This window comes from Alosa sapidissima, chromosome 23 (genome assembly GCF_018492685.1).
Source record: "Alosa sapidissima isolate fAloSap1 chromosome 23, fAloSap1.pri, whole genome shotgun sequence".
Classification (NCBI taxonomy): Eukaryota; Metazoa; Chordata; class Actinopteri; order Clupeiformes; family Clupeidae; genus Alosa; species Alosa sapidissima.
The window spans coordinates 29,714,846-29,727,345 of NC_055979.1; the positions used below are offsets into that span (position 1 = coordinate 29,714,846).

Sequence of the window (12,500 nt, forward strand, 5' to 3'; positions counted from 1 at the left end):
CTCCTCTGACTCCGACTCCGCGGTCACCCCCACCTGCTCGGACCCCGAGACCCCCCCCAACCCCCTGCCAGCTCTGCCGGCCTCTGGCGCACGCTCCAAGCGTCGCCCCCCCTCTTCGTCATCATCGTCGTCGACTTTGTCCTCGTCATCCTCCATGGAAGCAGACGAGAACTGCCCACAGGGCGCTGTGCTGCCCCCAGCCACGTCTCCCACCCCACCGTCCCCAATCCTCACCGCTGACCCTGAGTCATCTTCCTCATCCTCCTCATCCTCATGCTCCTCCACGACATCCCTGCTGCCTCGCAAGGCCAAGAAGGAGCGCCGCTCCCTCTGCTCCCTCGGGAAGAGGAAGGAGACCATGGTCTAAACCCGGAGCGGAGGAGAGGGACAAGTCTCCCTCTGGAGGACTCCTGCCTTCCCAGAAGGCCTCAGTCAGGGACTGAAATTTGAAGAAGCGGGTGGACTTCTATTTATGTTTTATGTGTATGTGTGTGCACACACTCACATCTGAAAAGTGTGTGTGTGTGTTCTTACAACAGTGTTTCCGTCTTACTGTGCTGAACGGCAGCTATATCTCTTCCCACCCCCCGTCCAATCCAACAGTATTTACACCATCAGCAAGGACTCAAGGGAATGATTACAGTAACACACACGTCACACTCATCTGCGTGTGTGTGTGTGTGTGTTTAGGGGTGGGGAGGGTCCTTGTATCTAGTCTTGTTTACTGTTCATTTAATATTTATGTTTTCTTTTCTTTTTGTAATTAAAGTTTTACATTTTTTCTAAGATATTATCGATCAGAAGTTGTACTGTAGCTCTTTTCGGTGTGTTAAAAACAGCACTGTTTTTAGCTTTTTCTTTTTTTAAGCCAGAAAATGTTTGAGGGAGAAAGGAAGGAGAGGCTCAAACATATTGTAAAAAAAGAGAAACTAAATATTTTGTAAAGTCTGATTCTACTGGAAGTCCAGTCTTCGTCTACTCGCCACATTCCCATTGGTTTTCCAATGGCATAGCTAGCATCATGCTAGCACACCTATTTTTATCTGGCTATAGGGTTTAATTGAATGAATTTGCAACAATCTCAGTTTAATATTTTTTATTTTGGTTTGTTTTTTTTTAAACAAACATTATTTTGTCCTGTAAACTCCAATCTGAGCCATGTGGACAAATGCCAGATTTAACACGGAACACAAAAGATGGACACTTTGTAGCATTATCTCACAGCTGTGAGCTAATAGCACACCTTGGTAGCGTTACCAATAGCATTAGTGCTAGCATTAGCGCTACAGTTAGCTTGAGTGTTTATACTGGGCAATTTGAGACTTGCCTTGTCCTTGCTGAATAGAAAGTAGCTGAATGTTGTACAGGTGGTAGCAATGAATGTACATGTGAAACTGATGGCAAACAAGAAGTATGTTCAGGGAAAGAGCAGATCGACTCTGAGGTGAGGTCAGCTATTCGAACAGCCAATGGGGGTGAGGTACACACGCCCCGCCCTGGCTGGCCATTTGTTGATCCCGCCCAGAGTAGGAAGGGGCGAGGCACTGGTGAAAAGCCAGTGAGATTACGAGGAAGGAAAGCGCATGTTGGTATGGTTGCTAGAATAAGTAGAAGGCTCTGAAATGTGATGTGTAAATTAAGCCCTTTTTTGTATAAAAAGAGTTTGTGTATAAAGAAGCAAAAAATGGAATGTGAGCGATAAAGGAAGAATTATTGCTGTGGGCTTTGGGTTACTGTGGTGTACAATGAACAAACCCAATTATTGCTGTGGGCTTTGTGTGTTACTGTGGTGTACAATGAACAAACCCAATTATCGTAATAAAGATGGCTGTAAGATGGACCACTGGTCTCTGAATTTCTCTTATTGGGCCTCTGCTGCAGCTCATGGTGACCTCACGGTTTCAGCTTTCACCTCATCACACAAACACTCGCCACACAAACACTAACACCCATCGTCACACAAACACATCATCACACAAACACTCATACTCATCACACAAACCCTCATCGTCACACAAACACTCATCACAACACTCGCCACACAAACACTCGCCACACAAACACTCATCACACAAACACTCATCGTCACACAAACACATCGTCACACAAACACTCGCCACACAAACACTCATCGCACAAACACTCATCGCCACACAAACACTCATCACACAAACACTAATACTCATCACAAACACTCATCACACAAACACTCATCACACAAACACTCATCACAACACTCGCCACACAAACACTCGCCACACAAACACTCATCACACAAACACTCATCGTCACACAAACACTCATCGTCACACAAACACTCATCGCACAAACACTCATCGCCACACAAACACTCATCACACAAACACTAATACTCATCACACAAACACTCATCGTCACACAAACACTCATCACACAAACACTCATCACAACACTCGCCACACAAACACTCGCCACACAAACACTCATCACACAAACACTAATACTCATCACACAAACACTCATCGTCACACAAACACTCATCACACAAACACTCATCACAACACTCGCCACACAAACACTCGCCACACAAACACTCATCACACAAACACTAATACTCATCACACACACTCGCCACACAAACACTCATCGCCACACAAACACTAACACTCATCACACAAACACTTGCCACACAAACACTCATCGCCACACAAACACACTCATCACACAAACACTCATCGTCACACAAACACTCATCACACAAACACTAATACTCATCACACAAACACTCATCACACAAACACTCATCGCCACACAAACACTCACCATACAAACACTCGCCACACAAACACTCATCACACAAACACTCATCACAGTCATTCCTACACGTACACTCTCCCTAGCCTGGAAAATCCAGACCCTGGTAAGAAAGATTAAGGGTCTGGCTACGAACAATGTAATGGCCCAATTTGAATGTCTCACTGCACGCAATTGGATAACACTAGACCAATTTATTCTGAATGATTCCGGACTTCGACGCAGTCGGATAACACTACGACCAATATTTACTTTCCTCCAACGTTGCAGCGCTGTCTTCATCAGTTTAGCTGGTTCCCCGGGATGCAAGGGGAAAAAGTAACGTGCATCATTGCTCATTGCCAGAGTGTCTCGCAGAGATAATTCCATTGTGCTCTCACGAGAACTCTGGATTTCCAGGGTACACTCTCCCAACCTCCAATTTTTTTAATGCACAAATATCCACAAACATGCTCAAATATCCACTCCGTCACTAATGCGTATATACAAACATCGTTGCCCCCACACATCACTAATGCGTATATACAAACATTGTTGGCCCCACACGTCACTAATGCGTATATACAAACATCGTTGCCCCCACACACACACACACTAATGCGTATATACAAACATCGTTGCCCCCACACACACACACACACACTAATGCGTATATACAAACATTGTTGCCCCCACACACACACACACACACACTAAGGGCTTCTACATACTCGACGCACCCGACCGGTAGCGCGACACCGTGACGTCAAAATGACGTAGATCTTGCTGGCGCGCCAGGATTTTAGCCAGGTAGCGCGAGGTAGCGCACCACTCATTTTTTTTCAGACGAGCGCGACAAAGCGGAAACAGGAAGATGGACTAGAGGGCAAGCGAGTTGCAGTGTTTTGTTACAGTCGTGAATTTTTAATAGTTTGCTGGATAAGTTAACAAAGTTACCAGCGAGAGTTGCAACACATGGAATTAAGAGGAAAGAATTGAAACTATTTATTTTCAAACAAAGGATATCTATTAAGGCCTGAAGAAAATCTCTTTCCACTTCAGGAAATTACACAAACTCAGCCAGCTGCTAGCTAGCTAGCCAGCTAACTAAACTGTTTAAATTATTAAAATTTCCCTCGGGATGACTAAAGTATCTATCTATATATCAATCTATCTATCTACCTGTGCGCACACCTTGGAAACTAGATGATAATGATGGTGGTAGTTGTGAATAGTAGCAACCAAAGTCTGAAGTACCCATAGACAGTAAAAGAAAGTACCATCACAGGCTAGCTAATAGCAGAGCCCGTTTACATTCTCTGCTACTAGTGTTTCTTAATGCAGCTTCTTCTGCTGTGTAGCGTAGTTAGCGTTAATCTTTTCACAACAGTGACACCTCTGTTCAGGAGAATATTGCAACTAGTGTCGTGACCACGACGCGCGAGTATAAATGGTTACGGCGCTTCTGTGACGTCACATTGTCGCGCTACCGGTCGGGTGCGTCGAGTATGTGGAACGTTTAATGCGTATATACAAACAACGTTGCCCCCACACACACACACACACACTAATGCGTATATACAAACATCGTTACCCCCCCCCCACACACACACACACACACACACACATACACTAATGCGTATATACAAACATCGTTGCCCCCACACGTCACTAATGCGTATATACAAACATTGTTGCCCCCACACACACACACACACACTAATGCGTATATACAAACATTGTTGCCCCCACACACACACACACACACACTAATGCGTATATACAAACATTGTTGCCCCCACACGTCACTAATGCGTATATACAAACATTGTTGCCCCCCCCACACACACACACACTAATGCGTATATACAAACATTGTTGCCCCCCCCACACACACACACACTAATGCGTATATACAAACATCGTTGCCCCCACATGTCACTAATGCGGAAATACAAACATCAATGCCCCCCCACACACACACACACTCATGCGGTACACACACACACACACTCATGCGGTACACACACACACACACACACTCATGCGGTACACACACACACACACACTCATGCGGTACACACACAGTCTGGTTTCTGGCCCCTCTTCTGGAGGAGTGACACCATAGAGAGGTTTTTCCATCGGCAGCTTAATCGTTCGCCCTCATCAGCGTCATCAGTGCATCACATAAACGAGTGACTCACCCTCCTTTAAACTCCCTCCCCTCATTCTCTCACATGCATCTCTATGCACGCTTATCATACCTGCTCATCCAACTCCCTGATTTCCACCGAAGCATGACCATTTGTGAAACACCCAATTCAACGGCCTATCGTCATGTTTCTATTCTGAGAGTTTTGTGTACAGACCAAATGCACAAATAAGCACGGCAGCATCCATCAGGAAATGAATTATTTCACTGAGCTCTTGGCGTAATGTATTCTAACTAATGCCTTGCCATCACAAGGGTCTTTAAACATACAAACTGACAAATAAAATTGCAAAGCTGCCTTCAGGGCAGGATAGGTCAGTATCTTTGTGAAAGTCTTATCTTTAAGAAAGGAGAGTCCTATTGTAGGATCAGTTGTGGGTCAATGTAACAACAAGGTAATCATTTTTCCTCTTACATGGTCAGACAAAAACAGACTTGTGTTCCAGGACAAAGGCTTAGGCCGAACCCTGTCTGGCCTAAGACAACAGTGTGACTGAAATGTAATGTTTGTGGTGCGTATGCTGCAGACGTAAACAAAATAAAATGTTGTTGAGGAGAGAGCAATAGAGTGACCCTGAGGGGTGCGGAGGTCCCTCATATGCCCTGCTGAGGGGTGCGGAGGTCCCTCATATGCCCTGCTGAGGGGTGCGGAGGGGTGCGGAGGTCCCTCATATGCCCTGCTGAGGGGTGCGGAGGTCCCTCATATGCCCTGCTGAGGGGTGCGGAGGTCCCTCATATGCCCTGATGAGGCCATCTGGGTGAAGGGTTCTGACACGGCCGGCCTGGAGGGGTCAAACTTAGCTGTGGCAGTTGGTGACAACTGGTGATAACATGTTTACATCTTGGTCCTGAAAGCCTTGAAAGCCAGTGACAGTTTCTTTTAAAAAGAGCTGCCTGAGACTAGACCAAAAGCTTCATCCAGCATTACTCTCTGCTTCCACGTGCCTTGAGTTCCAGCTCTATGAGGTGTTGCATTGGAATGTTTCACACTTAAAGATTTGAATCTTGACCATGCAGTCATATACATCCCTAGACACATTACCATGCAGTCATATACATCCCTAGACACATTACCATGCAGTCATATACATCCCTAGACACATTATTGTATGAGTGTGATACAGTCATCTTGGGCTGCAAGACTAAATAGAGACACTCACTCCCATTTGGGCCCTGATTGCATCACTGAGACAGCACGGTTCACTAGCAAAATTAGTTTGAAGGCAGTGTGTGTGTGTGTGTGAGAGAGAGAGAGAGAAAGACAGAGAGAGAGGGAGGGAGGGAGGGAGAGAGAGAGAGGGAGAGGGAGAGTATCTAAAGCTGATTCTGATGAGGCCCAAATTCATTTATTACCAGATTAAGTCCAGATTTAGTCTGGAGTATGATGTTGAAGTGGGTATGTATGTGCGGAGACAGTATATCTGGGATAATCAGCTCAGATCAGTGTGTGTGTGTGTGTGTGTGTGAATGCATAAATGTGTGTGATTCAGATTGAGGTCATGGAGAGGAGACCCCCAGCTCAGTCAGTATATTTTAAACACACACACACACCTTGCGCTCTGCCTTCAGGCTGGTAATGAGTCCAGTTTTTTTGGCAATCCGTCCGTCTCACTTTGTGTTCTGACCCCGTGGTCTCGCTGGGATTCTCAGGCCGTGCGCTCATTTTCTCTGGAAAGCCGATCCGCCAACGACTGTTTATACCCGTGCAACAGTTCCGTAAACACTGTGGAGCGGACGCCTTCACCAGCCAGTGATCTCAACGGCACCAAACATGAGGGGTCTCTATGATCTGAGACAGGCTGAGCTAACAGAATCACTTCAAAGAGACAGGAGAGGGAGAGAGAGGGAGAGAGAGAGAGAGGGGAGAGAGAGAGAGAGAGGGAGAGAGAAAGAGAGAGAGAGAGAGAGGGAGAGATAGAGAGAGAGAGGGAGGGAAAGGGAGAGAGAGGGAGGGAGAGAGAGAGAGAGGGATAGAGAGAGAGAGAGGGAGGGAGAGAGAGAGAGGGAGGGAAAGGGAGAGAGAGAGAGAGATCACTCTTGGTCTCCAAGGTCCTCAAAAGAACACACAGATGTACAGTAAGGAGAACTGAATGAGGATAGGCGTTTTACAACATGACTCTCAGACTAAACATTAGCCAGGGCAGTGTCATCATTAAATGTTTGTCACAAACAAATAGTTTGGCCTGTTACAAAACTATCAATGTCAAGTCAAGTCAAGTCGGCATTTATTGTCAATTTCTTTACATGCACTGGTCATACAAAGAATTGAAATTTCGTTTCTTACTTTCTCATGCAGACATAGACATGCTTTAAATACAGACATAGACATACTATAGACATAGCTGTGTACATAGCATGCTATGTACACAGACAAAAGCTCTGCTAAGCCAACAATTCAAAGATTCTTTGAGTTGTCCTTTCCTACTAACAACACACAGGTGATTCATAAACCACACAAACAAGGCTTTTGGCCTCCAGACCTTGACCCACTGGGGTATGGCCTTTATTGTGCAGTAACAGCAACTTGTTTCAGTTGCACTATGACCAAAGAAGGAAGTACTTTGGGAACAGATAGCAGAACACATCCAGTGTGGGAGCGATACTGATAACAAAAGTCTTCTGAGTGCATTTGTGACACTGATCTCCAGTCTCCTAACACCCTAAACACACACACACACAGAAACATCTGGATCTCTCTCCCTGGCCTTTCCCCCTGTCTCTAGTGAGTGGTTTGGTCTTTGAGCTTCATATGAGTTCAGGGCATGATTGCCATGCGCCTAAAACACTCCTTCAGGAACGACAGATTTGTGTTAAACTTTAGAGGCTGTAAACATGTGGGGGAGGTGGACAGGAAAGAACACACACACACACACACACACTCACATGCTCACACACTCTCTCACACACACGCATACACACACACACACACACACACACACACACACACACACACACACACACACACTCACATGCTCACATACTCTCTCACACACACACACACACACACACACACACACACACACACACACACACACACTCACATGCTCACATACTCTCTCACACACACACACACACGCACAAACACACACACACAAGCCGATTGAGCATTTATTCTGATATCTTGATATCAGGCATAATTGTCATGTACATGTAAGCCATTTTTGTCAACTAGTTAACTAGTGAGCCATGTTTGTGTGAACTAGTTAACTAGTGAGGGCCAAAATATGCACACTAGTTAACTAGTGGGAGCCAAAAGGCAGCCACACATGCAAACTAGTGAGACTTCAATTGTTCCACTAGTTAACTAGAAGGCACATACAATGAAGAAATAAGAGCAGCAAAATTTGGTTGAAATTGTGCAATTGTGCATACAGTAGACAGTCAATATAGTAGTGCAAAAGTCAGGCCAATAAATGGCTGAGATAGTTCTGTTTGACCTAAGTATGCAAGTGGCATAGTGGTGCAAGTTATGTAAGAGCAGCAGAAGTGTGTTCAGAAGTGTTTTCAGGACAACAGGACAACAACAACAAGTTGCAAGTGTCCAAGTGGAGTAGTGCAAGTGTCCAAGTGGAGTAGTGCAAGTGTCCAAGTGGAGTAGTGCAAGTGGAGTGGTGGAGTAGTGCAAGTGTCCTAGTGGAGTAGTGGAGTAGTGGAGTAGTGCAAGTGGAGTAGTGCAAGTGTCCAAGTGGAGTAGTGCAAGTGGAGTAGTGCAAGTGGAGTAGTGGGGTAGTGGAGTAGTGCAAGTGGAGTAGTGGAGTAGTGCAAGTGGAGTAGTGCAAGTGGAGTAGTGGAGTAGTGCAAGGCAGCCATTGTGGGTCCAATGTCCAGGATGTTATGTAGCTGAGGGTGGAGGGGGGAGAGGGGGGAGAGAGTTCAGCATCCTTACAGCTTGGTGTATGAAGCTGTTGGTGAGTCTGGTAGTGCGGGAGCGCAGGCTTCTGTACCTCTTCCCAGAGGGCAGTAGATCAAACAAATTGTGAGCGGGGTGACTTGCATCACTCACAATTTTGGTCGCCTTGCGGGTGAGGTGGGTGGTGTAAATGTCCTTCAGGGAGGGGAGTGAAGCACCAATAATCCTTCCAGCTGTGTTCACTATGCGCTGCAGGGCTTTCCTGTTGTATTCAGTGCAGCTTCCGCCCCACACAGCGATACAGCTGGAGAGGATGCTCTCAATGATGCCTCGGTAGAATGTGGTCATGATTGGAGCTGGTGGAGCACTTGCTCGCCTGAGTTTCCGCAGGAAGTACAGGCGGCGCTGAGCTTTCTTCGCCAGTGATGCAGTGTTGGTGGTCCAGGAGAGGTCTTCACTGATGTGCACCCCCAGGAATTTGGTGCTGCTCGCTCTCTCCTCCACAGCACCGTCGATGGTCAGTGGCAGGTGTTGAGTGTGACCTCTCCGGAAGTCAACAACAATCTCCTTGGTCTTGCTGACGTTCAGCAGGAGGTTGTTGTCCCTGCACCACATGGTCAGAAGGTCGACCTCCATCCTGTGAGTCTCGTCGCCCTTGGTGATGAGACCCACCAGAGTTGTGTCGTCAGCAAATTTCACTATGTGGTTGTTGCTGTAGGTTGCAGTGCAGTCATGCGTCAGCTTGTTTCTCTTTTAAGGTGTAACTAGTTAACTAGTGCAGTGGTTCTCAAATGGGGGTACGTGAGATTTTAACCCTTGGAACCTGCAAAGTGCATCAAAAAACACACCCTTACATTGCTCCGCAACTGTTCATCGCAGCGAGATGAAACCTTTATTGCGTGACAGAGCAGAAGTGGGGCTTTCCAACAAGATAACTTGTATGTACGTTAAAGTATGAAAATTAAAAAAAAATCATGAAATTAAATCAAATAGCACCATATTTACAGTCTATACTTCTCTGCGTTCACCTGCGCACCCATTACTCTCGTTTGAATTACTCGCGAACCCGTGAACGCATAGATATGGCACGCATATCAGATGAAAGAGGAGACACAGGGCTATCCATTGATAGCAAGTATGTTGATCCTTCTGGCTTATGAAATCAGACGAAGTGACTACAAAATAATAACGTAATGTACAAAAACCAATGCTGCACACCCATTACTCTCGTTTATGCCACGCATGTCAGATGAAAGAGGACACTCAGAGCTATCATTTGATACCAAGTACATCCTTCTGGGTTATAAAACAGACAAAGTGACAGCACAATAATTACTTCATATAGCTCGACTTACCTCACGTTTTTGTCTGTTTTTGTATACAAAGGATGTTTATAATCCAACGCTATTGTGTGTTTCTGTGTTTTGCCAGATTCAGCACAGTCTGCCCTACACACACATAAAAATGCATGTAGAGCTATGAGCTTGCTGTGGTGAGACACATGTCAAAATATAACTTTTTATAATACGCTTTTTATATTTTAATTCGTTAAAAATCAAAATAAAATCAATGCTAGTACTAATGAACATGAAATGATGGCAAACCTGGATAGCCTAGACTCTGCTGAAAAAAACAATATATAATATGTGTGTGTGGCACTTAAAATGACCAGAATAAATCCTTATGAATAAAGGTAGTGAAAATGCCCTAAAAACAGCTTAGGGTTAAAATATACATAGATTTAAAAAGTAGAATCCATGCAAAAATACTTTAAAAACAATTATTTAATAACTATTTCAGGAAAATATAAGTTAATAACATTAATTTTATATTTCAGTAGGCTATTCAATTTCATTATCCTAAAAACCCATAGTCCCCCCCCCCCCCCCATACCAGGATGGTTCGACCCAACCTGTCACATGCCACCCTCCATCACCTGTCAATCACTGTCAAAACTCAAATGATTGAGTCATGGTAGAAGTTTATGGATGAAGTCGTGGTTCCAAAGTTTAATAAATTAGACACTGATGTCACAGCGCTCTGTTTTACAGTCTTTTTTTCTCAACTAAAAACGCTTTGCGCTGGTTAGGGGGTACTTGGCTGAAAAAATATTTCACATGGGGTACATCACTGAAAAAAGGTTGAGAACCACTGAACTAGTGAACAAAATATGCATGCCACTAGTTAACTAGTAAGGCCCACAACACCCTCACTAGTAAACTAGAGGGTATTATTGCCTTTACATGTTAACAAGTGACCATTTTGGCATCTCACTAGTTAACTAGTGGGGCTGAAATGGCCTTCACTAGTTAACTAGTGGGCGTTTTGGAGCACACTAGTAAACTAGTGACACTTTTTGCACCTCACTAGTTAACTAGTCGAATGGAAATTGCCATCACTAGTTCACTAGTGGGTGTTTTGGTGCACACTAGTAAACTAGTGACACTTTTTAGACCTCACTAGTTAACTAGTGGGCATTTGTGTCTTCACTAGTTAACTAGTGAGCAGTTCTGCCTTCACTAGTTTACACGTAAATGTCACATTGAAGCCACTAGTTTACTAGTTAAAGTTCCTTTGGCCAGCATGTTAACTTGTGTGCCACATGCAAATGTTGTGGGTGGGATTTTGTGAAATTCTGCGCTGTGATTGGTTGTCATGTTCTATTTGGACATAGGGAGCCAATAGAAAGCCTCAATTTCCAGAATTCTCCGCCTCCTAATTTTAATTCTGCGCCACTAGCTGACTATTGTGAATTTAGGCTTCAACTAGTTTACTAGTATACATTTATGACCTCACTAGTTAACTAGTTTGGACAAAGGATGCATCAACTAGTTAACTAGTGAGCCTGCTGCCATCACCTAGCTAGCTAGTAAGACATTTATGGTTCACTAGTTAACTAGTAACATTGACCTACTCCAACTAGTTAACTAGTGAGGAGTTTTGCCTTCACTAGTAAACATGTGCACATTTTTGGCTGTCACTAGTTAACTAGTGAGACCCAAAAGCCTTCAACTAGCTGACTGGTAAGCATTTTGGCCTTTACTAGTTAACTAGTGGATATTTCTGGCTCTAACTAGTTAACTAGTGAAGCTAATATGTGTTCACTAGTTAACTAGTGGGCATTTATGCTGTCACTAGTTAACTAGTGTGCACAAACATGGCTCACTAGTTAACTAGTTGACAAAAATGGCTTGCATGTTGGCCTGATATCAAGATATCAGAATAAATGCTCAAGCGGCTGGCAAAATTACATAGAAGTTAACAAGTGGGAATTTGACATTCAGTAGTCAGCTAGTAAACATTTTTGTACCTTACTAGTTGACTAGTAAAATATAGAAGTCTTTAAACTAGTTAACTAGAGAGAATTTGGGCCTTACTAGTTAACTCATGAACATTTTGGCTGTCACTAGTTAACTAGTTCACACAGAAATGGCTCACTAGTTAACTAGTGGACAGAAATGGCTTGCATGTACACATGACAATTATGCCTGATATCAAGATATCTGAATAAATGCTCAATCGGCTTGCCATACACACTCACACACTCACATGCTCACATACTCTCTCTCTCTCTCACACACACACACACACGCACACACACACACACACACACACACACACACACACACACACACTGATGTTGCCACACTCGCACACTGCCTTGCA

The 12,500-nt window shown here is 44.5% G+C and overlaps 1 protein-coding gene across 2 annotated transcripts in view; it reads left to right on the forward strand.

The window, feature by feature from the left end:
• net1 (neuroepithelial cell transforming 1) overlaps nt 1-1,840 on the forward strand; it is a 29,865-nt gene extending 28,025 nt beyond the window's left edge. For both annotated transcript variants that reach the window (XM_042080823.1, XM_042080824.1), the window contains one exon: nt 1-1,840. This exon is cut by the window's left edge and continues 175 nt beyond it. In XM_042080823.1, coding sequence (XP_041936757.1) covers nt 1-367 — 367 coding nt within the window. In that variant the 3' untranslated portion in view covers nt 368-1,840.
• Nucleotides 1,841-12,500: the final 10,660 nt, after the last annotated feature.